Consider the following 24,334-nt stretch of genomic DNA (forward strand, 5'->3'; position numbering starts at 1 on the left):
GACTGTAGCTATGATGGTAGCAGTAATGTAAAACTGATTTATAGCTCAAATATGCAAATTTTTTGAACAAAACATAGATTTATTGTGTAACATGTTATAGGACTGTCATCTGAGGGAGTTGTTTCTAGGTTAGTTAGGTTGGTTCTAGGTTAGTTAGGTTGGCTTTGTGCATGCTACCTGCATGCTACCGGTGCTGTGAAAAATGTCTGTCCTCTTTTGTATTTGGTGGTGAGCTAACATAAATATACGTGGTGTTTTTGCTGTAATACATTTAAAAAATCGGACATGTTGACTGAATTCACAAGATGTGTATCTTTCATTTGCTGTATTGGACTTGTTAATGTGTGAAAGTTAAATATTTCTCAAAAATATTTTTTGAATTTCGCGCTCTGCCTTTTCAGTGGAATGTGGGAGGAGTTCCGCTAGCGGAACACCCATCCTAAACAGGATAAGGTACACCTGTCACGTTCTGACCTTAGTTCCTTTTTTATGTCTCTATTTTGGTTTGGTCAAGGCGTGAGTTGGGGTGGGCATTCTATGTTTTGTTCTATGTTTTGTATTTCTGTGTTTGGCCTGGTATGGTTCCCAATCAGAGGCAGCTGTCAATCGTTGTCTCTGATTGAGAACCATACTTAGGTAGCCTGTTCCCACCTGTGTTTGTGGGTAGTTGTTTTGTGTTTTGTCACCTGATAGGACTGTTTAGTTTTTTCGTTGTTTCTCCTTTGTTATTTTGTATTTCAGTGTTCAGTTTAATAAATGTAGACGCTGCATTTTGGTCCGATCCTTCATATTCCTCGTCAGAAGAAGAAAATCGTTACAACACCAAATTTAAAGGGATGGCTTTACATAAATGTACTGAAACCCATATTAAATGAAAACTCCAGAGGAAAATCTTTTGTCCAGCAAGTGGGAGTTTTTTCAGCAGTTGAATTAAATGTATTCAGCACACTAGGAAGCCACGCCTGCAAAGCCCGTTAAGGCACCTGCATGAAGTAAGTCTGAATATCAACTACTGAGAAGTGCGTAAGAAAGGCGTACATTTCCTAAGTCTGAATTGGGCCCATGTCTCCTAAGGTGGTGCTGGTGGTGGTGGTGCTTACGTGGCTGACGTAGATAGCTGTATCCTCTTCATCGTCAGTCCGATAGCACAGGGTCAGACCCAACTTCTCCTGACTGTTGAGTCGACAGAGCTCTACCTGCTGTAGAGACAGAACAGAACAGAGAGAATTCACAATGGTAAGGAGGAGAGGAGGAGGAGAGGAGAGAAGGAGGAGAGTCCAACAAGGATGTGTTACCTGCACAGACTTCATAATGACCTTGTTCTTTTCAAGTTCAAGAGCTGGACCCATATTCCGAAAACGTCTCAGCGTAGGAGTGCTGATCTAGGATCAGTGTAGCCTTTCAGTTTATAATGAATGGACAGGGGGGGATCTGATCCGAGATCAGCACTCTCTGAAACGCTTTATGAGTACTCTGAGCTTACTCTCTGAGAATTGTCACTAAGCTTGTTGCCAAGAACATATGGTACTGACTTCATTCATTGTGTAGGAAGTAGGTTAGTGACACAGAAGGGTGAATTATCCTTTTCTAAAGTGAGATAAGTATGAGATAATTATACAGAAGCTCTCAAAATTGGATGCTTCCAGCATTAAGGCCCTCTGGTCATTTCTGCTGAGGATATTCAGCTAGGAGACAGTGTAGATCCCCGTTGCTGAGTTGGCTGTGGTTACCACTGTGATGAAATATTCACCATTCACTCTAGTGGGGTTCAGACTCCAGTCCCTTCAAGCCTTGTTCCAGTTGTTGATGAAAGGGGAATATCACCCTGGCCCTGCCATGGCATATAGGCATTACTATATTAACAACGTGTTCCAGTTGTTGATGAAAGGGGAATATCACCCTGGTCCTGCCATGGCATATAGCCATTACTATATTAACAACGTGTTCCAGTTGTTGATGAAAGGGGAATATCACCCTGGCCCTGCCATGGCATATAGCCATTACTATATTAACAACGTGTTCCAGTTGTTGATGAAAGGGGAATATCACCCTGGCCCTGCCATGGCATATAGCCATTACTATATTAACAACGTGTTCCAGTTGTTGATGAAAGGGGAATATCACCCTGGTCCTGCCATGGCATATAGCCATTACTATATTAACAACGTGTTCCAGTTGTTGATGAAAGGGGAATATCACCCTGGCCCTGCCATGGCATATAGCCATTACTATATTAACAACGTGTTCCAGTTGTTGATGAAAGGGGAATATCACCCTGGCCCTGCCATGGCATATAGCCATTACTATATTAACAACGTGTTCCAGTTGTTGATGAAAGGGGAATATCACCCTGGCCCTGCCATGGCATATAGCCATTACTATATTAACAACGTGTTCCAGTTGTTGATGAAAGGGGAATATCACCCTGGCCCTGCCATGGCATATAGCCATTACTATATTAACAACGTGCTGTTTTCATCATAAACAATTATCCAAACCACAAGCTGGAACTCAGACTTCTTCATTTCACCGGTACTATCGGGAAGTTTTGACTTAATGTGTATTGTCTGCTCAATGTGAACTACAAAGTCCGGCATTCATAGCGAATGCTGATACCGCCTACTAGGTAGAGGCGGCGTGCCCACAAACTTGAATAATGCCATTGTTTACTTCGAATGACCAACACAGAGTAATCTCAGAAGATTTCTTTGTAAACGTTTGTTTTTCACTATTGTTTGTCATCATGCCCGTGTGGTGTTCTGTGCCCGGCAGTGCTAATTACAACAAGCGCAAAAATTTGTTACTTTTCACTGTTCTACCTACCAGAGATTCACCCTGATTCTGCTAGTGGCTTGCGGCTATCAAGAATGATGCGGCGACCAACGATTACCAGAGGGATTATCAGACTGGACTGTTAGGGAATCCATTTCAAGAATGATGCGGCGACCAACGATTACCAGAGGGATTATCAGACTGGACTGTTAGGGAATCCATTTCAAGAATGATGCGGCGACCAACGATTACCAGAGGGATTATCAGACTGGACTGTTAGGGAATCCATTTCAAGAATGATGAGGCGACCAACGATTACCAGAGGGATTATCAGACTGGACTGTTAGGGAATCCATTTCAAGAATGATGCGGCGACCAACGATTACCAGAGGGATTATCAGACTGGACTGTTAGGGAATCCATTTCAAGAATGAAATGATGCGGCGACCAACGATTACCAGAGGGATTATCAGACTGGACTGTTAGGGAATCCATTTCAAGAATGATGCGGCGACCAACGATTACCAGAGGGATTATCAGACTGGACTGTTAGGGAATCCATTTCAAGAATGATGCGGCGACCAACGATTACCAGAGGGATTATCAGACTGGACTGTTAGGGAATCCATTTCAAGAATGATGCGGCGACCAACGATTACCAGAGGGATTATCAGACTGGACTGTTAGGGAATCCATTTCAAGAATGATGCGGCGACCAACGATTACCAGAGGGATTATCAGACTGGACTGTTAGGGAATCCATTTCAAGAATGATGCGGCGACCAACGATTACCAGAGGGATTATCAGACTGGACTGTTAGGGAATCCATTTCAAGAATGATGCGGCGACCAACGATTACCAGAGGGATTATCAGACTGGACTGTTAGGGAATCCATTTCAAGAATGATGCGGCGACCAACGATTACCAGAGGGATTATCAGACTGGACTGTTAGGGAATCCATTTCAAGAATGATGCGGCGACCAACGATTACCAGAGGGATTATCAGACTGGACTGTTAGGGAATCCATTTCAAGAATGATGCGGCGACCAACGATTACCAGAGGGATTATCAGACTGGACTGTTAGGGAATCCATTTCAAGAATGATGCGGCGACCAACGATTACCAGAGGGATTATCAGACTGGACTGTTAGGGAATCCATTTCGACGCCAGCTGAGAGGGATTATCAGACTGGACTGTTAGGGAATCCATTTCGACGCCAGCTGAGAGGGATTATCAGACTGGACTGTTAGGGAATCCATTTCGACGCCAGCTGAGAGGGATTATCAGACTGGACTGTTAGGGAATCCATTTCGACGCCAGCTGAGAGGGATTATCAGACTGGACTGTTAGGGAATCCATTTCGACGCCAGCTGAGAGGGATTATCAGACTGGACTGTTAGGGAATCCATTTCGACGCCAGCTGAGAGGGATTATCAGACTGGACTGTTAGGGAATCCATTTCGACGCCAGCTGAGAGGGATTATCAGACTGGACTGTTAGGGAATCCATTTCGACGCCAGCTGAGAGGGATTATCAGACTGGACTGTTAGGGAATCCATTTCGACGCCAGCTGAGAGGGATTATCAGACTGGACTGTTAGGGAATCCATTTCGACGCCAGTTGAGAGGGATTATCAGACTGGACTGTTAGGGAATCCATTTCGACGCCAGCTGAGAGGGATTATCAGACTGGACTGTTAGGGAATCCATTTCGACGCCAGCTGAGAGGGATTATCAGACTGGACTGTTAGGGAATCCATTTCGACGCCAGCTGAGAGGGATTATCAGACTGGACTGTTAGGGAATCCATTTCGACGCCAGCTGAGAGGGATTATCACACTGGACTGTTAGGGAATCCATTTCGACGCCAGCTGAGAGGGATTATCAGACTGGACTGTTAGGGAATCCATTTCGACGCCAGCTGAGAGGGATTATCAGACTGGACTGTTAGGGAATCCATTTCGACGCCAGCTGAGAGGGATTATCAGACTGGACTGTTAGGGAATCCATTTCGACGCCAGCTGAGAGGGATTATCAGACTGGACTGTTAGGGAATCCATTTCGACGCCAGCTGAGAGGGATTATCAGACTGGACTGTTAGGGAATCCATTTCGACGCCAGCTGAGAGGGATTATCAGACTGGACTGTTAGGGAATCCATTTCGACGCCAGCTGAGAGGGATTATCAGACTGGACTGTTAGGGAATCCATTTCGACGCCAGCTGAGAGGGATTATCAGACTGGACTGTTAGGGAATCCATTTCGACGCCAGCTGAGAGGGATTATCAGACTGGACTGTTAGGGAATCCATTTCGACGCCAGCTGAGAGGGATTATCAGACTGGACTGTTAGGGAATCCATTTCGACGCCAGCTGAGAGGGATTATCAGACTGGACTGTTAGGGAATCCATTTCGACGCCAGCTGAGAGGGATTATCAGACTGGACTGTTAGGGAATCCATTTCGACGCCAGCTGAGAGGGATTATCAGACTGGACTGTTAGGGAATCCATTTCGACGCCAGCTGAGAGGGATTATCAGACTGGACTGTTAGGGAATCCATTTCGACGCCAGCTGAGAGGGATTATCAGACTGGACTGTTAGGGAATCCATTTCGACGCCAGCTGAGAGGGATTATCAGACTGGACTGTTAGGGAATCCATTTCGACGCCAGCTGAGAGGGATTATCAGACTGGACTGTTAGGGAATCCATTTCGACGCCAGCTGAGAGGGATTATCAGACTGGACTGTTAGGGAATCCATTTCGACGCCAGCTGAGAGGGATTATCAGACTGGACTGTTAGGGAATCCATTTCGACGCCAGCTGAGAGGGATTATCAGACTGGACTGTTAGGGAATCCATTTCGACGCCAGCTGAGAGGGATTATCAGACTGGACTGTTAGGGAATCCATTTCGACGCCAGCTGAGAGGGATTATCAGACTGGACTGTTAGGGAATCCATTTCGACGCCAGCTGAGAGGGATTATCAGACTGGACTGTTAGGGAATCCATTTCGACGCCAGCTGAGAGGGATTATCAGACTGGACTGTTAGGGAATCCATTTCGACGCCAGCTGAGAGGGATTATCAGACTGGACTGTTAGGGAATCCATTTCGACGCCAGCTGAGAGGGATTATCAGACTGGACTGTTAGGGAATCCATTTCGACGCCAGCTGAGAGGGATTATCAGACTGGACTGTCAGGGAATCCATTTCGACGCCAGCTGAGAGGGATTATCAGACTGGACTGTTAGGGAATCCATTTCGACGCCAGCTGAGAGGGATTATCAGACTGGACTGTTAGGGAATCCATTTCGACGCCAGCTGAGAGGGATTATCAGACTGGACTGTTAGGGAATCCATTTCGACGCCAGCTGAGACGTGATGAGATACCATCCATTTTTTTCCTTCACAGCAAAACGGAAGATTCTCAATTAGAGGTAAAAATAGAACTGTTGATATCGTATCTTTAAATTAAAACAAATTCTTGGAGGAGGGACAGGGGCCAGACCATGAAGCACCACCCAACACAAATTGTAGTCTTTACGAGACTGGAAACAATGTGTCTGCTTGTATATTTAGCAATGAATCCGACGATAGGAGCATGGCTGAAAGACGTCCAACGGCTCTGTTGAACAAGGACAACCACATCTACACCCACAAAAACATATAGTGTGATCAGTTTAACATAGAGCCCCCCCCCCCACCATCAATACACCGGAAGCTGTCATAGGGTGTATCGTTCAGAGTGTGATGCCCTGACCTGCCTTCCTCCTGGGCTGTTATGTGTGAAACACATCTCACTGTCCTAGAAATGCCTCAGACATGATGGAAACAAGCCCAGATTCCCCCGGGGGAAATTCCCCTTTAACTGACACATACTTTAGTGCCTCAACATTACCCAGACCAACATGTTGATCATCATAGCTCATAGGGAGCAACACGCAGTTCTCCAGTAAGTCTCTGCAAAGGGTGAAATAATGTGTGTGTGTGTGTGCGTGTGCGTGTGCGTGTGCGTGTGTGTGTGTGTGTGTGTGTGTGTGTGTGTGTTTAAATGTAAACCAACTGTATCACTCAAACAAATTCAACAAGTAACCCAATATCACCGTGACATGCTGTGGCATTGGTACTAAAGCTGCATCATTCCAGACCAGTTAAGACTGCAATTGATGTTGAATTATTGTCTGATAAATGACATCCCACCTCCCGTGGTCTTTGCTTATTCTTGTTGTGTGGTTCCTAATCTCTCCTCACCATGGTAACACATGTCCACTGCCCAGAGGGTGGTCTGTACATCAATAGCACTAAAACCTCACATCAAATAAAACACAGACGGGTGTCCCACTGGGGATGTCTTTGATGGTCGCACCGATGGCATTTACTACACAGCGTGTTCCCTTAATGTTGCAGGTGTAGTAACCCTGGTCTGTTTGGTCACTGCTGTGTTGGGAAGAAACAGAAAGATATCATTTTACAGTTTGACATTTTGCTCTGCCAAAGTTATTTTACGTGTGAAGTTACAGTTGGAAGACAGGGGGTCAAAAGGGACTATAACAGGGATACCCTCATTAAAGGGATAGGCTAATCAAAGGGATAGGCTAATCAAAGAGATATGCTAATTAAAGGGATAGCCTAATTAAAGGGATAGGCTAATTAAAGGGATAGCCTAATTAAAGGGATAGCCTAATTAAAGGGATAGCCTAATTAAAGGGATAGCCTCATTAAAGGAATAGCCTCATTAAAGGGATAGCCTCATTTAAGTGATAGCCTAATTAACGGGATAGCCTAATTAAAGGGATAGCCTAATTAAAGGGATAGCCGCATTAAAGGGATAGCCTAATTAAAGGGATAGCTTAATTAAAGGGATAGCCTCATTAAAGGGATAGCCTAATTAAAGGGATACCCTCATTAAAGGGATAGCCTAATTAAAGGGATAGCTTAATTAAATGGATATGCTAATTAAAGGGATAGCCTAATTTCCAAAGGATTCCGGGTGGCAGTTGGGAAAGATTAGATGACTGATTCAAAAAACATATGAATTTCTTCGACATCTAGCCACAACAAACAGAGGACAAACAGAGGAGGGAGGGCACTTTTGACTAGGACTCAGCTGTTACTGGCGAGTCGACTCCACACTTCCACACAGTTTAGAATGGTTCAGAACGGTCGAGAGAAGTAGTTGACACGAACACACCATGACTGTTGATGAACTACCATGTACTGAGAGATCAGAGAACACTAGGCCCCTACTGTCAGAGGGCATTACTAGAGAGAACAATCACACTGAGTAGTACAGGACGCAACCTTGTAATCTGGAGACGTTTGAGGTTAGATTAGAGACTCCCTCCTAGAGTGAGAAATCACAGTGTGTCGTGCAGACAGTACTTTAACTCATGTAGGGCTACAGGACACAACCTTATACTCGTCAGCACAGGATCTAGTAATAATCTGTGGATGTACTGAGGGTAGAGAGACACCGCCTAGAGAGACCACGCTAGTCTTGATTAGAAGATCATCTGTATCTGTGTGTTGTTTTTATAGCGGGTCACTGGGAAGAAAAACCTCCCACAGCTGCCCTGGAGCTGTCCTTAAGTTACACGGCAGTAGTGTGAAGCCAGGCTAAACACATCTTTCACAGCTAATGTCCCTGAGCTGCCAGGGTTACTGAGGAGCAAGGGCATTCAGGGTACAGTTAGATACACTTGACTGAACAAAGAGTAACTGAGGGCCAGCTGTGTGAGGGGAAGAAGTAGCCATAACAACAGTAATCAGGTCACGACCTGACACTGACCCTGCCTCAGTTGGGCTGGCCAGACTGTGTGTGTGTGCGTGTGTGTCCGCCTGCCTGCGAGTGTGTGTGACTGTGTGCGCACTTGTGTGTGTGTGTGTGCCTGTGAGTGTGTGCTCAAACTTCACGCCGTCTCTCATCCCTCTCTCACACAGAGAGACATCCATCCATTTAGTCAGAAGTGGCCGTTAAACCACAGCTGACAGCAGAGGAACACTAATGACCCAGAATCCTGTGCAGCGAACCATGGGCACCCATTAAACGAGCAGCACCACTGCACAAACACACACACTACCACGTCACCCATCACCTCACCTCATGTCTCCCACGGTCACTGCCTCTCTGACACAAATTACAATCTCCACCCAGCCTCCCAGACAGGCTATTTTTCAACACTCTGAAAAGTGTCATTGTTTATAGGGAAAACATACCAAATTGAGGTAGTAAGATTCCTACCAGTATTTTAATCTTTATCATTCCGATGACATAATGAGCTGCGGGGGAGATGTGGTTGTAATTATCTTTGTAGTGAATAAGTAGGGAACACTATATTTGACCAAGAGACAGATGACTTGTCAATATAACCGCTGTGGGAGAATTGTCCTCGCAGGAACTTGTGTGGCTCCATATTGATTTACCTCATACTCAAACTCCTCTGGCCTGTCCACTTCAGCTGGGGTGTTGGAGAGGTACTCCGGACACTCGTAGAATTCATGCTCCATTGTGTGGATGGAGTGACAGCTGAGGAGAGAAAGATGTGTGAGTAGCAAGCTGGTTTCAACACCTTTCTCCCTGTGTTGTGCATATTGGTCGCTAACAAACATCCCTTTTACAACACCCAGTAAAGCAACTAATGACAGGGATCTATACACACATGGTTTCATTTTAAACATGGACACGTTTTAACAAGACAAAAAACCCATGTAAGTGACAAAACCTGCAAAAAGAACCCGTAAAAAGCCATCTTTGTGTCCTCTGTAATATATTGATTAACAGATGGTTACTTGGCGCGTATACAGAGACATGTCAGCCCTGGGTATAACCAGCCCACAGTAACATCACTGTTGTTTAGAATCACAACAGCATCCATTCTGCCTTCCCCTTATCAGCCGTATCACAGACGAGGGAACGGAGGATTTGCAGTTTATAGGACAAATGTATTTAATTTCTGTCCCAGTAAAGACCTATAAATAGACTGAGAATGAACGTAGCGCTGTATAACAGTCACTCCATGTGTTTTGAATCACCTTGTAAACTCTTAAAGGAAATGGATGCAGCAGTCTGGCTGTACTGCAGACACAGTTATTACATGCCAGTTGGAGAGCATCCTAATGACATTAACGGGATGTGATCAGCTGTACTGGGGAGGGGGGGGGGGGGGGGGGGGGGGGGCAGTAATTCTGCTGTACTCCATGACACAGTAGAGGCTCTGATCAACCACATCAGGTTGATGTAACCCATAATAAAGCATCTCCATCTTGAGGAGAACTATCCAAGGGGCCACTCATACAAATGTATACATTCACCCCAGTAAGTCACTTTGGATAAAAGTGTGTACTAAAGGCACATATTATTAGATTACCCACATGTTATTAATTAATATTCAAGGGTAACCCACGTTCTTTCTGAATAAAGGGTTTATTTATTAGAAAGTTCCAGTAGAAAATTAAGGCCAAACCCATGAGTCACATACAGGACATGTATTACTCAGACAGAAGTCTACAACAATGGTTCTCAAATCCTGGCTCCCTGTTTATTAACCCCTAGTGAGGTTATCTCTATGGCAACGAGGCACACCTCACCTGACAGCAGGAAGTGTCAGGATAGAGGCTAGGGTTAGGTTAAGGGTTAGGATGGAGGCTAGGGTTAGGTTAAGGGTTAGGATGGAGGCTAGGGTTAGGTTAAGGGTTAGGATGGAGGCTAGGGTTAGGTTAGGGGTTAGGATGGAGGCTAGGGTTAGGTTAGGGGTTAGGATGGAGGCTAGGGTTAGGTTAGGGGTTAGGATGGAGGCTAGGGTTAGGTTAGGGGTTAGGATGGAGGCTAGGGTTAGGTTAAGGGTTAGGATGGAGGCTAGGGTTAGGTTAGGGGTTAGGATGGAGGCTAGGGTTAGGTTAAGGGTTAGGATGGAGGCTAGGGTTAGGTTAAGGGTTAGGATGGAGGCTAGGGTTAGGTTAGGGGTTAGGATGGAGGCTAGGGTTAGGTTAGGGGTTAGGATGGAGGCTAGGGTTAGGTTAGGGGTTAGGATGGAGGCTAGGGTTAGGTTAGGGGTTAGGATGGAGGCTAGGGTTAGGTTAAGGGTTAGGATGGAGGCTAGGGTTAGGTTAAGGGTTAGGATGGAGGCTAGGGTTAGGTTAGGGGTTAGGATGGAGGCTAGGGTTAGGTTAAGGGTTAGGATGGAGGCTAGGGTTAGGTTAGGGGTTAGGATGGAGGCTAGGGTTAGGTTAAGGGTTAGGATGGAGGCTAGGGTTAGGTTAGGGGTTAGGATGGAGGCTAAGGTTAGGGGTTAGGATGGAGGCTAGGGTTAGGTTAAGGGTTAGGATGGAGGCTAGGGTTAGGTTAAGGGTCAGATGTCCCTAATCTTTCCAACAGCAGGAAGGGGCAGATAACAGGTTAGGGTTAGAGTAGAGGGTTAGGGTTAGGGTTGAGGGTTGGGGTTGGGGTTAGGGTTGAGGCTAGGGTTACGGTAAGGTTTAAGGCTAGGGGTAGGGTAAGGGATAAGGTTAATGTTAAGGTTAGGGTTAGGATTAGATGCCCCTCACCTGTCTGACAGCAGAAAGGGGCAGATGTCGGGTACAGGTGGAGTAGCAGGCCTCAGCTTAGCCAGGGCCATGATGTGTTCAAAAGTGATGTCCGTCTGCGTGCACACGTCCACCACGTGAACTTCCTGTAATGTTTGGTGTGAGTGGGCGGGGTTGCCATGGCGACGGACGACCTGCACCACGATGGGGTCTCTCCTGATGACCTCCACCACCTCGTCATGGCTGGCCTTGGAGTAGTCCCTGCCATTCACCTGAACAGGGAAGAGAAAGAAGAGTCTTAAACCTATGTATACTGTACAGGAATAACTAGGTGTCTGTGTGATGAGTCAGTATCACAAAAACTAGACTCTTCCCACAGCCAAGTCCCTACCATTCCCAAGTCACTTCCATTCCCAAGTCCCCACCATTCCCAAGTCCCTTCCATTCCCAAGTCCCTTCCATTCCCAAGTCCCTACCATTCCCAAGTCCCCACCATTCCCAAGTCCCCTCCATTCCCAAGTCCCTACCATTCCCAAGTCCCTACCATTCCCAAGTCCCCACCATTCCCAAGTCCCCTCCATTCCTAAGTGCCTACCATTCCTAAGTGCCTACCATTCCCAAGTCCCTACCATTCCCAAGTGCCTACCATTCCCAAGTCCCCTCCATTCCCAAGTCCCTACCATTCCCAAGTCCCCACCATTCCCAAGTCCCCACCATTCCCAAGTCCCCACCATTCCCAAGTCCCCACCATTCCCAAGTCCCCTCCATTCCCAAGTCCCCTCCATTCCCAAGTCCCTACCATTCCTAAGTGCCTACCATTCCCAAGTCCCTACCATTCCCAAGTGCCTACCATTCCCAAGTGCCTACCATTCCCAAGTCCCTACCATTCCTAAGTGCCTACCATTCCTAAGTGCCTACCATTCCCAAGTCCCTACCATTCCCAAGTGCCTACCATTCCCAAGTCCCCTCCATTCCCAAGTCCCTACCATTCCCAAGTCCCTACCATTCCCAAGTCCCCACCATTCCCAAGTCCCCACCATTCCCAAGTCCCCTCCATTCCCAAGTCCCCTCCATTCCCAAGTCCCTACCATTCCTAAGTGCCTACCATTCCTAAGTGCCTACCATTCCCAAGTCCCTACCATTCCCAAGTGCCTACCATTCCCAAGTCCCCTCCATTCCCAAGTCCCTACCATTCCCAAGTCCCCACCATTCCCAAGTCCCCACCATTCCCAAGTCCCCACCATTCCCAAGTCCCCTCCATTCCCAAGTCCCCTCCATTCCCAAGTCCCCTCCATTCCCAAGTCCCCTCCATTCCCAAGTCCCTACCATTCCCAAGTCCCTACCATTCCCAAGTCCCTACCATTCCCAAGTCCCTACCATTCCCAAGTCCCTACCATTCCCAAGTGCCTACCATTCCTAAGTGCCTACCATTCCTAAGTGCCTACCATTCCCAAGTCCCTACCATTCCCAAGTGCCTACCATTCCCAAGTCCCCTCCATTCCCAAGTCCCTACCATTCCCAAGTCCCTACCATTCCCAAGTCCCTACCATTCCCAAGTCCCCACCATTCCCAAGTCCCCTCCATTCCCAAGTCCCCTCCATTCCCAAGTCCCTACCATTCCTAAGTGCCTACCATTCCTAAGTGCCTACCATTCCTAAGTGCCTACCATTCCCAAGTCCCTACCATTCCCAAGTCCCTACCATTCCTAAGTGCCTACCATTCCTAAGTGCCTACCATTCCTAAGTGCCTACCATTCCCAAGTCCCTACCATTCCTAAGTGCCTACCATTCCCAAGTCCCCACCATTCCTAAGTCCCTACCATTCCCAAGTCCCTACCATTCCCAAGTCCCTACCATTCCCAAGTCCCTACCATTCCCAAGTCCCTACCATTCCCAAGTCCCTACCATTCCCAAGTCCCTACCATTCCCAAGTCCCTACCATTCCCAAGTCCCTACCATTCCCAAGTGCCTACCATTCCCAAATCCCTACCATTCCCAAGACCCCTCCATTCCCAAGTCCCTACCATTCCCAAATCCCTACCATTCCCAAGTCCCTACCATTCCCAAGTCCCCACCATTCCCAAGTCCCTACCATTCCCAAGTCCCTACCATTCCCAAGTCCCTACTATTCCCAAGTCCCTACCATTCCCAAGTCCCTACCATTCCTAAGTGCCTACCATTCCCAAGGCCCCACCATTCCTAAGTGCCTACCATTCCCAAGTCCCTACCATTCCTAAGTGCCTACCATTCCCAAGTCCCCACCATTCCTAAGTGCCTACCATTCCCAAGTCCCTACCATTCCTAAGTGCCTACCATTCCCAAGTCCCCACCATTCCTAAGTGCCTACCATTCCTAAGTGCCTACCATTCCGAAATCTCTACCATTCCCAAGTCCCTACCATTCCCCAGTCCCCACCATTCCCAAGTCCCTACCATTCCCAAGTCCCTAGCATTCCCAAGTCCCTACCATTCCCAAGTCCCTACCATTCCCAAGTCCCCACCATTCCCAAGTCCCCACCATTCCCAAGTCCCTACCATTCCCAAGTCCCTACCATTCCCAAGTCCCTACCATTCACCAGATGGAGGGGATGGAGGTGTTCTGTTAGTTCTATGTCGTGAGCCCACAGAGAAGCAGCATATGTGATACTGTAGAGTGCACCTAGTGATCCAATTACAGCCTGCTGAGTACCAGTCTGTTTCTGCATCAGCCAACACCTTTGTCATTGTCTTGCCAAGGCAACAACATAGGCCATTTGATAACACTATCATATACTTGTATTTCAGAGAAGCATTACAATGCTACGATTTCACACACTGATCCTCCTTTCTTCTCCATTCTTATTCATATCCAGTACTGACATACTGAGACCTCCTACCCACCACAGAACAGTGGACCCCTGGGACTAACAGTTCAGTAATGATCCCTGAGAGCCTGGGTGAGCCTGGAGAAGAAAAGCCTGTCAGTCTTAAAGGGCACCTGCTGTCTCTCCAGGGGAGGGGAGGTGGAGAGGGAGAAGGCCAGGGTGGAGGCCTCTTCCCCTGGGTTGGACTGGTCTGAGCTCTGGGTCTCTGTCTCTGGGTCTGATCATTACGGTACTGTGGGGTTCAAACTAAATGTCTGGGTTTCAGTGGGAGGTACACTCATCATACTGACACCTGCCAAGTAACACCTACCCCCCCCCCCCCCCCTTACAAATGTATACATTCACCCCAGTAAGTCACTTTCGATACAAGTGTGCACTAATGGCACATATTATTACATTATCCACATGTTATTAATTCATATTCAAGGGTAACCCACGTTCTTTCTGAATAAAGGGTTTATTTATTAGAAAGTTCCGGTAGAAAATTCAGGCCAAACCCATGAGTCACATACAGGACATGTATTACTCAGACAGAAGTCTACAACAATGGTTCTCAAATCCTGGCTCCCTGTTTATTAACCCTTGGGTTGCACGGGCCTATTGTAACTTCCTACTCTGTCTGCATATTGCAAGTCAGTCTGGTCTGAAGAGGGTAGAACATTTTGCCTGAGGGATCGATGAAGGCAGAGAGCTGAGGCTAGGGTTAGGTTAGGGTTAGATGTCCCTCATCTGTCTGACAGCACACACACATCCTTGGTCTGCAGTCATCTGTGACCTCAGATACACGGTTTATCCAATTACAGAGCCTCATTACAGTACAGATGTCAAATTCATGTTCAATCAATCACATCCTCAGATTTATTTTCAACACTGATTGTTGAAATGTGTCAGGATGTCAAACTGGGGCACACGCACACACGCAAAGATACACAAACATACGCACATGGATACATATGTACGCACCCACTGACACACACACACACACACACTTACCTAACCCTAACCCAGAATGAATCTGTTTATTATTAAATGAGATTAGATGTATTCATTCATCAGATGCAGAAATAAAGAAATGGATGGTTGTTCTATTCAGCTCTGTAATGAGATAGAAATCAGTTCCATGTATCTCTGTAATGAGACAGAAACCAGCTCCATTTATCTCTGTAATGAGACAGAAACCAGCTCCATTTATCTCTGTAATGAGATAGATACCAGCTCCATGTATCTCTGTAATGAGATAGATACCAGCTCCATTTATCTATGTAATGAGACAGAAACCAGCTCCATGTATCTCTGTAATGAGATAGATACCAGCTCCATTTATCTATGTAATGAGACAGAAACCAGCTCCATTTATCTCTGTAATGAGATAGATACCAGCTCCATGTATCTCTGTAATGAGACAGAAACCAGCTCCATGTATCTCTGTAATGAGATAGATACCAGCTCCATGTATCTCTGTAATGAGACAGAAACCAGCTCCATGTATCTCTGTAATGAGATAGATACCAGCTCCATTTATCTCTGTAATGAGATAGATACCAGCTCCATGTATCTCTGTAATGAGACAGAAACCAGCTCCATTTATCTCTGTAATGAGACAGAAACCAGCTCCATTTATCTCTGTAATGAGACAGAAACCAGCTCCATTTATCTCTGTAATGAGACAGAAACCAGCTCAATTTATCTCTGTAATGAGATAGAAACCAGCTCCATTTATCTCTGTAATGAGACAGAAACCAGCTCCATGTATCTCTGTAATGAGATATAAATGGAGCTGGTTTCTCTCTGTAATGAGACAGAAACCAGCTCCATTTATCTCTGTAATGAGATAGATACCAGCTCCATTTATCTCTGTAATGAGACAGATACCAGCTCTATTTATCTCTGTAATGAGATAGAAACCAGCTCCATTTATCTCTGTAATGAGACAGAAACCAGCTCCATGTATCTCTGTAATGAGATATAAATGGAGCTGGTTTCTCTCTGTAATGAGACAGAAACCAGCTCCATTTATCTCTGTAATGAGACAGAAACCAGCTCCATTTATCTCTGTAATGAGACAGAAACCAGCTCCATTTATCTCTGTAATGAGACAGAAACCAGCTCCATTTATCTCTGTAATGAGATAGATACCAGCTCCATGTATCTCTGTAATGAGTTAGAAACCAGCTCCATTTATCTCTGTAATGAGTTAGAAACCCGCTCCATTTATCTCTGTAATGATATAGAAACCAGCTCCATTTATCTCTGTAATGATATAGAAACCTTGTCCATTTATCTCTGTAATGATACAGAAACCAGCTCCATGTATCTCTGTAATGAGATAGAAACCAGCTCCATTTATCTCTGTAATGAGTTAGAAACCAGCTCCATTTATCTCTGTAATGAGACAGAAACCGCTCCATGTATCTCTGTAATGAGACAGAAACCAGCTCCATGTATCTCTGTAATGATACAGAAACCAGCTCCATTTATCTCTGTAATGAGATAGAAACCAGCTCCATTTATCTCTGTAATGAGATAGAAACCAGCTCCATTTATCTCTGTAATGAGATAGAAACCAGCTCCATTTATCTCTGTAATGAGACAGAAACCAGCTCCATTTATCTCTGTAATGAGATAGAAACCAGCTCCATGTAAGCAAGAGAAGCCATAAGGATGATAGACAGATACAGGACATGGTGTGTGTGTGTGTGTGTGTGTGTGTGTGTGTGTGTGTGTGTGTGTGTGTGTGTGTGTGTGTGTGTGTGTGTGTGTGTGTGTGTGTGTGTGTGTGTGTGTGTGTGTGTGTGTGTGTGTTTGTTTGTTTTATGGGTATGTGTGAGTGAGGTGATGCATGACACAGCCTGCCCAGAGGAAGAGGGAGCAGGACAGGATATCCCCTGGGTGTCCACAGCTGACCCAGAGGGAGCGGGAGCAGGTCAGGATATCCCCTGGGTGTCCACAGCTGACCCAGAGGGAGAGGGAGCAGGACAGGATATCCCCTGGGTGTCCACAGCTGACCCAGAGGAAGACGGAGCAGGTCAGGATATCCCCTGGGTGTCCACAGCTGACCCAGCACACAGCACAGAGACAACAAAACTAGCTAGCCACTTACTGATGAAATACTGTAAAACCATGAAACCTTGGCTGACCTGAACTACCAGAGTTACTTCCTGGATCAGCACCCATTATGCAGCAGACACCACACAATGAAGTTGTAACTGACAGAAGAAAACAACTACTAGTTAATTTACTGAATCTAAACCCAGAGGCCTTGGTAGACCTGAGCTACCCTTACCTGACTGACTGTTAGATCTCCTGACTGACTGTTAGATCTCCTGACTGACTGTTAGATCTCCTGAGTTACTCTCACCTGACTGACTGTTAGATCTCCTGACTGACTGGTAGATCTCCTGACTGACTGTTAGATCTCCTGAGTTACTCTCACCTGACTGACTGTTAGATCTCCTGACTGACTGTTAGATCTCCTGAGCTACTCTCACCTGACTGACTGTTAGATCTCCTGACTGACTGTTAGATCTCCTGAGTTACTCTCACTTGACTGACTGTTAGAGCTCCTGACTGACTGATGTACGAAGAGCTATATATAATAAAATAAACTTGATTTGTTAGAGCTCCTGAGTTACTCTCACCTGACTGACTGTTAGAGCTACTGACTGACTGTTAGATCTCCTGAGTGACTGTTAGATCTCCTGAGTGACTGTTAGATCTCCTGACTGACTATTAGAGCTACTGACTGACTGTTAGATCTCCTGACTGACTGTTAGATCTCCTGACTGACTATTAGAGCTACTGACTGACTGTTAGATCTCCTGACTGACTGTTAGATCTCCTGACTGACTATTAGAGCTACTGACTGACTGTTAGATCTCCTGACTGACTATTAGAGCTCTTGCCAAGATCAGCTAGACTCTCAGAGTTACTGCCTGGCTCAGCAGACAGCAAAGACCATGTGTGAACTGTGATGTCTTGATCTCTGTGCTCTCACTCAATGACATTTAAGGGGCTTTATTGGCGTGCTTATATTGCCAAAGCAAGTGAAACAGATAATAAACATCCTCCATCATGCTTTTAGATCTCTCTCTCTCTCTCTCTCTCTCTCTCTCTCTCTCTCTCTCTCTCTCTCTCTCTCTCTCTCTCTCTCTCTCTCTCTCTCTCTCTCTCTCTCTCTCTCTCTCTCTCTCTCTCTCTCTCTCTCTCTCTCTCTCTCTCTCTCTCTCTCTCTCTCTCTCTCTCTCTCTCTCTCTCTCTCTCTCTCTCGGATACAACTGTCAGAAGAGCTGAGGAGATCAGTCAGCCTAAAAGCATGATGGATGAGGAGCGTTTTCTGAAGTCTATGTGGGCTCTCCATTGATATTGTATCTATGGTATTGTTACCGGTTTGAAGACTGGTTTGATGTCTGAGAGTAATGCCTTTTTGATTGAAGCTTGCTTTCTCGTAACGTCAACACAGCTTCCTATTGTGTGCAACCTGAAACGTACACACAGACATACTGTATCTCGTCTCATACGGTAGGGAAACATACAGAGAACACCACATGAGGTACTTCCTGGTTCCCTCGAGGTAAAGGTTACTGATGTCAATACAACATGGCCCCCATGGACCTGTGTGTGTTTGAAGTGAGAGCTCTTGTCTTCCCCAACCCCAGTCTGTGAAGGTCAGTAGTTATTGTGGTCTACCACAGGGTGTGAGGGTCAGGAAGAGACCCTGACAGGAGACAGGGCTATCAGGGTAGTAGTCTTATATTGATTATAGACCTTAATAATATCAGGCTACTCAAGTAAAATGTCAAATGATTTCATCAATAGACCCGTTGTAACGGCGGTCTAGCTCTTCCTCCTCCTCGGACGAGGAGAGGCGAGAAGGATCGGAGGACCAATGTGCAGCGTGGTAAGTTTCCATGATTTAATATACACGAAAACAAGACACTATACAAAATAACAAACAAACTAACCGTCACAGTCCCATGTGGCACAAACACTGACACAGGAAACAACCACCCACAAATCCCCAACACAAAACAAGCCACCTAAATATGATTCTCAATCAGGGACAACGATTGACAGCTGCCTCTGATTGAGAACCATATTAGGCCGAACACAGAAACAGACAAACTAGACACACAACATAGAATGCCCACCCAGCTCACGTCCTGACCAACACTAAAACAAGCAACACACATAAGAACTATGGTCAGGACGTGACAGTACCCCCCTCCTGAGGTGCGGACTCCGAACGCACCCCTAAAACTCAAGGGGAGGGTCTGGGTGGGCATCTGTCCGCGGTGGCGGCTCCGGCGCAGGATGAGGCCACCACTCCACCATTGTCTTTGTCCCCCTCCTTAGCGTCCTTTGAGTGGCGACCCTCGCCCCCGACCTAGGCCTAGGAATCCTCACCAAGGTCCCCACAAAATTTAGGAGACAGCTCAGGACAGAGAGGTAGCTCAGGACAGAGAGGTAGCTCAGGACAGAGAGGTAGCTCAGGACAGAGAGGTAGCTCAGGACAGAGAGGTAGCTCAGGACAGAGAGGTAGCTCAGGACAGAGGGACAGCTCCGGACTGATGGCAGCTCCGGACTGAGGGGCAGCTCCGGGCTGAGGGGCAGCTCCGGGCTGAGGGGCAGCTCATGACTGGAAGGCAGCTCATGACTGGAGGGCAGCTCATGACTGGAAGGCAGCTCATGACTGGAGGGCAGCTCATGACTGGAAGGCAGCTCATGACTGGAGGGCAGCTCATGACTGGAGGGCAGCTCATGACTGGAGGGCAGCTCATGACTGGAGGGCAGCTCATGACTGGCAGGCAGCTCTGACAGCTCCTGACTGGCGGGCGGCTCTGGCAGCTCCTGACTGGCGGGCGGCTCTGGCAGCTCCTGACTGGCGGGCGGCTCTGGCGGCTCCTGACTGACGGACGGCTCTAACGGCTCGGGACAGACGGGCAGCTCTGACGGCTCGGGACAGACGGCGCTGGGCAGACGGATGGCTCAGATAGCGCTGGGCAGACGGATAGCTCAGACGGCGCTGGGCAGGCAGGCAGCTCAGACGGCGCTGGGCAGGCAGGCAGCTCAGACCTGCTGAGGCGCACAGTAGGCCTGGTGCGTGGTGCCGGAACTGGTGGTACCGGACTGGAGACACGAACCTCAAGGCTAGTGCGGGGAGCAGGAACAGGGCACACTGGACTCTCGAGGCGCACTATAGGCCTGGTGCGTGGTACCGGCACTGGTGGTACAGGGCTGAGGGCACGCACCTCAGAGCGAGTGCGGGGAGAAGGAACAGTGCGTACAGGGCTCTGGAGACGCACATGAGGCTTGGTGCGTGGTGCCGGAACTGGAGGTACTGGGCTGGAGACACGCACCACAGGGAGAGTGCGTGGAGGAGGAACAGGGCTCTGGAGACGCACTGGAAGCCTGGTGCGTGGTGTAGGCACTGGTGGTACTGGGCTGGGGCGGGAAGGTGGCGCCGGATATACCGGACCGTGCAGGCGTACTGGCTCCCTTGAGCACCGAGCCTGCCCAACCTTACCTGGTTGAATGCTCCCCGTAGCCCGACCAGTGCGGGGAGGTGGAATAACCCGCACTGGGCTGCGTTGGCGAACCGGGGACACCATGCGTAAGGCTTGTGCCATGTATGCCGGCCCGAGGAGACGCACTGGAGACCAGACGCGTTGAGCCGGCTTCATGGCACCTGGCTCAATGCTCACTCTAGCCCGGCCGATACGTGGAGCTGGAATGTACCGCATCGGGCTAAGCACACGTACAGGAGACACCGTGCGCTCTTCCGCATAACACGGTGTCTGCCTGTACTCCCGCTCTCCACGGTAAGCATGGGAAGTGGGCGCAGGTTTCCTACCTGACTTCGCCACCCTACCCTTTAGCCCCCCCCCCCCCCCCCCCCCCCCCCCCAATACATTTTTGGGATTTCTTCTCGGGCTTCCAGCCACGCCGCCGTGCTGCCTCCTCATACCACCGCTCCTGGGCTTTAGCTGCCTCCATCTCTTCACGAGAGCGGCGATATTCTCCAATGTAAGCCCAGTGTCCTTTTCCCTCCAGAATTTCCTCCCATGTCCAGGAGTCCTGTGTAGTGGGCCGCTGCTGCTGCTGCTGCCCGTAGCCACGCTGCTTGGTCCGAGTTTGGTGGGTGGTTCTGTAACGGCAGTCTAGCTCTTCCTCCTCGGACGAGGAGAGGCGAGAAGGATCGGAGGACCAATGTGCAGCGTGGTAAGTTTCCATGATTTAATATACACGAAAACAAGACACTATACAAAATAACAAACAAACTAACCGTCACAGTCCCGTGTGGTACAAACACTGACACAGGAAACAACCACCCACAAATCCCCAACACAAAACAAGCCACCTAAATATGATTCTCAATCAGGGACAACGATTGACAGCTGCCTCTGATTGAGAACCATATTAGGCCGAACACAGAAACAGACAAACTAGACACACAACATAGAATGCCCACCCAGCTCACGTCCTGACCAACACTAAAACAAGCAACACACATAAGAACTATGGTCAGGACATGACACCCGTTCTATGTAGCTCTGGTTGAGAGCCAGTCTCATCTGCAGCATTTCCTGTTGAGGTCTGGGATCTCAAGATAAGAGCAGAATACGTTAGCCAGTGATGCTCCACTACAGTCTATGGGACTGTATCCTGTTTACAGACAGTAAACTCTTCATGTGTTACATAGACTGGTATCCAGCGATGTGGCCCTACAGACAGTAAACTCTTCATGTGTTACATAGACTGGTATCCAGCGATGTGGCCCTACAGACAGTAAACTCTTCACGTGTTACATAGACTGGTATCCAGTGATGTGGCCCTATAGACAGTAAACTCTTCATGTGTTACATAGACTGGTATCCAGCGATGTGGCCCTACAGACAGTAAACTCTTCATGTGTTACATAGACTGGTATCCAGTGATGTTGCCCTACAGACAGTAAACTCTTCATGTGTTACATAGACTGGTATCCAGTGATGTGTCCCTACAGACAGTAAACTCTTAACGTGTTACATAGACTGGTATCCAGTGATGTGGCCCTACAGACAGTAAATTCTACATGTGTTACATAGACTGGTATCCAGCGATGTGTCCCTATAGACAGTAAATTCTTCACGTGTTACATTGACTGGTATCCAGCGATGTGGCCCTACAGACAGTAAACTCTTCACGTGTTACATAGACTGGTATCCAGTGATGTGGCCCTACAGACAGTAAACTCTTCATGTGTTGCATAGACTGGTATCCAGTGATGTGGCCCTACAGACAGTAAACTCTTCATGTGTTACATAGACTGGTATCCAGCGATGTGGCCCTACAGACAGTAAACTCTTCACGTGTTACATAGACTGGTATCCAGTGATGTGGCCCTATAGACAGTAAATTCTTCACGCGTTACATAGACTGGTATCCAGTGATGTGGCCCTATAGACAGTAAACTCTTCACGTGTTACATAGACTGGTATCCAGTGATGTGGCCCTATAGACAGTAAACTCTTCACGTGTTACATAGACTGGTATCCAGTGATGTGGCCCTACAGACAGTAAACTCTTCACGTGTTACATAGACTGGTATCCAGTGATGTGGCCCTACAGACAGTAAACTCTTCACGTGTTACATAGACTGGTATCCAGTGATGTGGCCCTACAGACAGTAAACTCTTCACGTGTTACATAGACTGGTATCCAGCGATGTGGCCCTACAGACAGTAAACTCTTCACGTGTTACAGTGATGTGGCCCTACAGACAGTAAACTCTTCACGTGTTACATAGACTGGTATCCAGTGATGTGGCCCTACAGACAGTAAACTCTTCATGTGTTACATAGACTGGTATCAAGTGATGTGGCCCTACAGACAGTAAACTCTTCACGTGTTACAGTGATGTGGCCCTACAGACAGTAAACTCTTCGCGTGTTACATAGACTGGTATCCAGCGATGTGGCCCTACAGACAGTAAACTCTTCATGTGTTACATAGACTGGTATCCAGTGATGTGGCCCTACAGACAGTAAACTCTTCATGTGTTACATAGACTGGTATCCAGTGATGTGGCCCTACAGACAGTAAACTCTTCATGTGTTACATAGACTGGTATCCAGTGATGTGTCCCTACAGACAGTAAACTCTTCATGTGTTACATAGACTGGTATCCAGTGATGTGTCCCTACAGACAGTAAACTCTTCACGTGTTACATAGACTGGTATCCAGTGATGTGGCTCTACAGACAGTAAACTCTTCACGTGTTACATAGACTGGTATCCAGTGATGTGGCCCTACAGACAGTAAACTCTTCACGTGTTACATAGACTGGTATCCAGTTATGTGGACCCTACAGACAGTAAACTCTTCATGTGTTACATAGACTGGTATCCAGTGATGTGGCCCTACAGACAGTAAACTCTTCATGTGTTACATAGACTGGTATCCAGTGATGTGGCCCTACAGACAGTAAACTCTTCATGTGTTACATAGACTGGTATCCAGTGATGTGGCCCTACAGACAGTAAACTCTTCACGTGTTACATAGACTGGTATCCAGCGATGTGGCCCTACAGACAGTAAACTCTTCACGTGTTACAGTGATGTGGCCCTACAGACAGTAAACTCTTCACGTGTTACATAGACTGGTATCCAGCGATGTGGCCCTACAGACAGTAAACTCTTCACGTGTTACATAGACTGGTATCCAGTGATGTGGCCCTACAGACAGTAAACTCTTCATGTGTTACATAGACTGGTATCCAGTGATGTGGCCCTACAGACAGTAAACTCTTCACGTGTTACAGTGATGTGGCCCTACAGACAGTAAACTCTTCATGTGTTACATAGACTGGTATCCAGTGATGTGTCCCTACAGACAGTAAACTCTTCACGTGTTACATAGACTGGTATCCAGTGATGTGGCTCTACAGACAGTAAACTCTTCACGTGTTACATAGACTGGTATCCAGTGATGTGGCCCTACAGACAGTAAACTCTTCACGTGTTACATAGACTGGTATCCAGTGATGTGGCCCTACAGACAGTAAATTCTTCACGTGTTACATAGACTGGTATCCAGCGATGTGGCCCTATAGACAGTAAACTCTTCACGTGTTACATAGACTGGTATCCAGTGATGTGGCCCTACAGACAGTAAACTCTTCACGTGTTACAT

The 24,334-nt window shown here is 47.3% G+C and overlaps 1 protein-coding gene across 1 annotated transcript in view; it reads right to left on the reverse strand.

Moving 5' to 3' along the window:
* pdzrn4 (PDZ domain containing ring finger 4) overlaps positions 1–24,334 on the reverse strand; it is a 159,721-nt gene that overhangs the window by 16,571 nt on the left and 118,816 nt on the right. The window contains exon 4 of the mRNA XM_038986063.1: positions 1,101–1,199. Coding sequence (XP_038841991.1) covers positions 1,101–1,199 — 99 coding nt within the window. The remainder of the gene's footprint in view (positions 1–1,100; positions 1,200–24,334) is intronic.

This window comes from Salvelinus namaycush, unplaced genomic scaffold (genome assembly GCF_016432855.1).
Source record: "Salvelinus namaycush isolate Seneca unplaced genomic scaffold, SaNama_1.0 Scaffold404, whole genome shotgun sequence".
NCBI classification, from domain to species: Eukaryota; Metazoa; Chordata; class Actinopteri; order Salmoniformes; family Salmonidae; genus Salvelinus; species Salvelinus namaycush.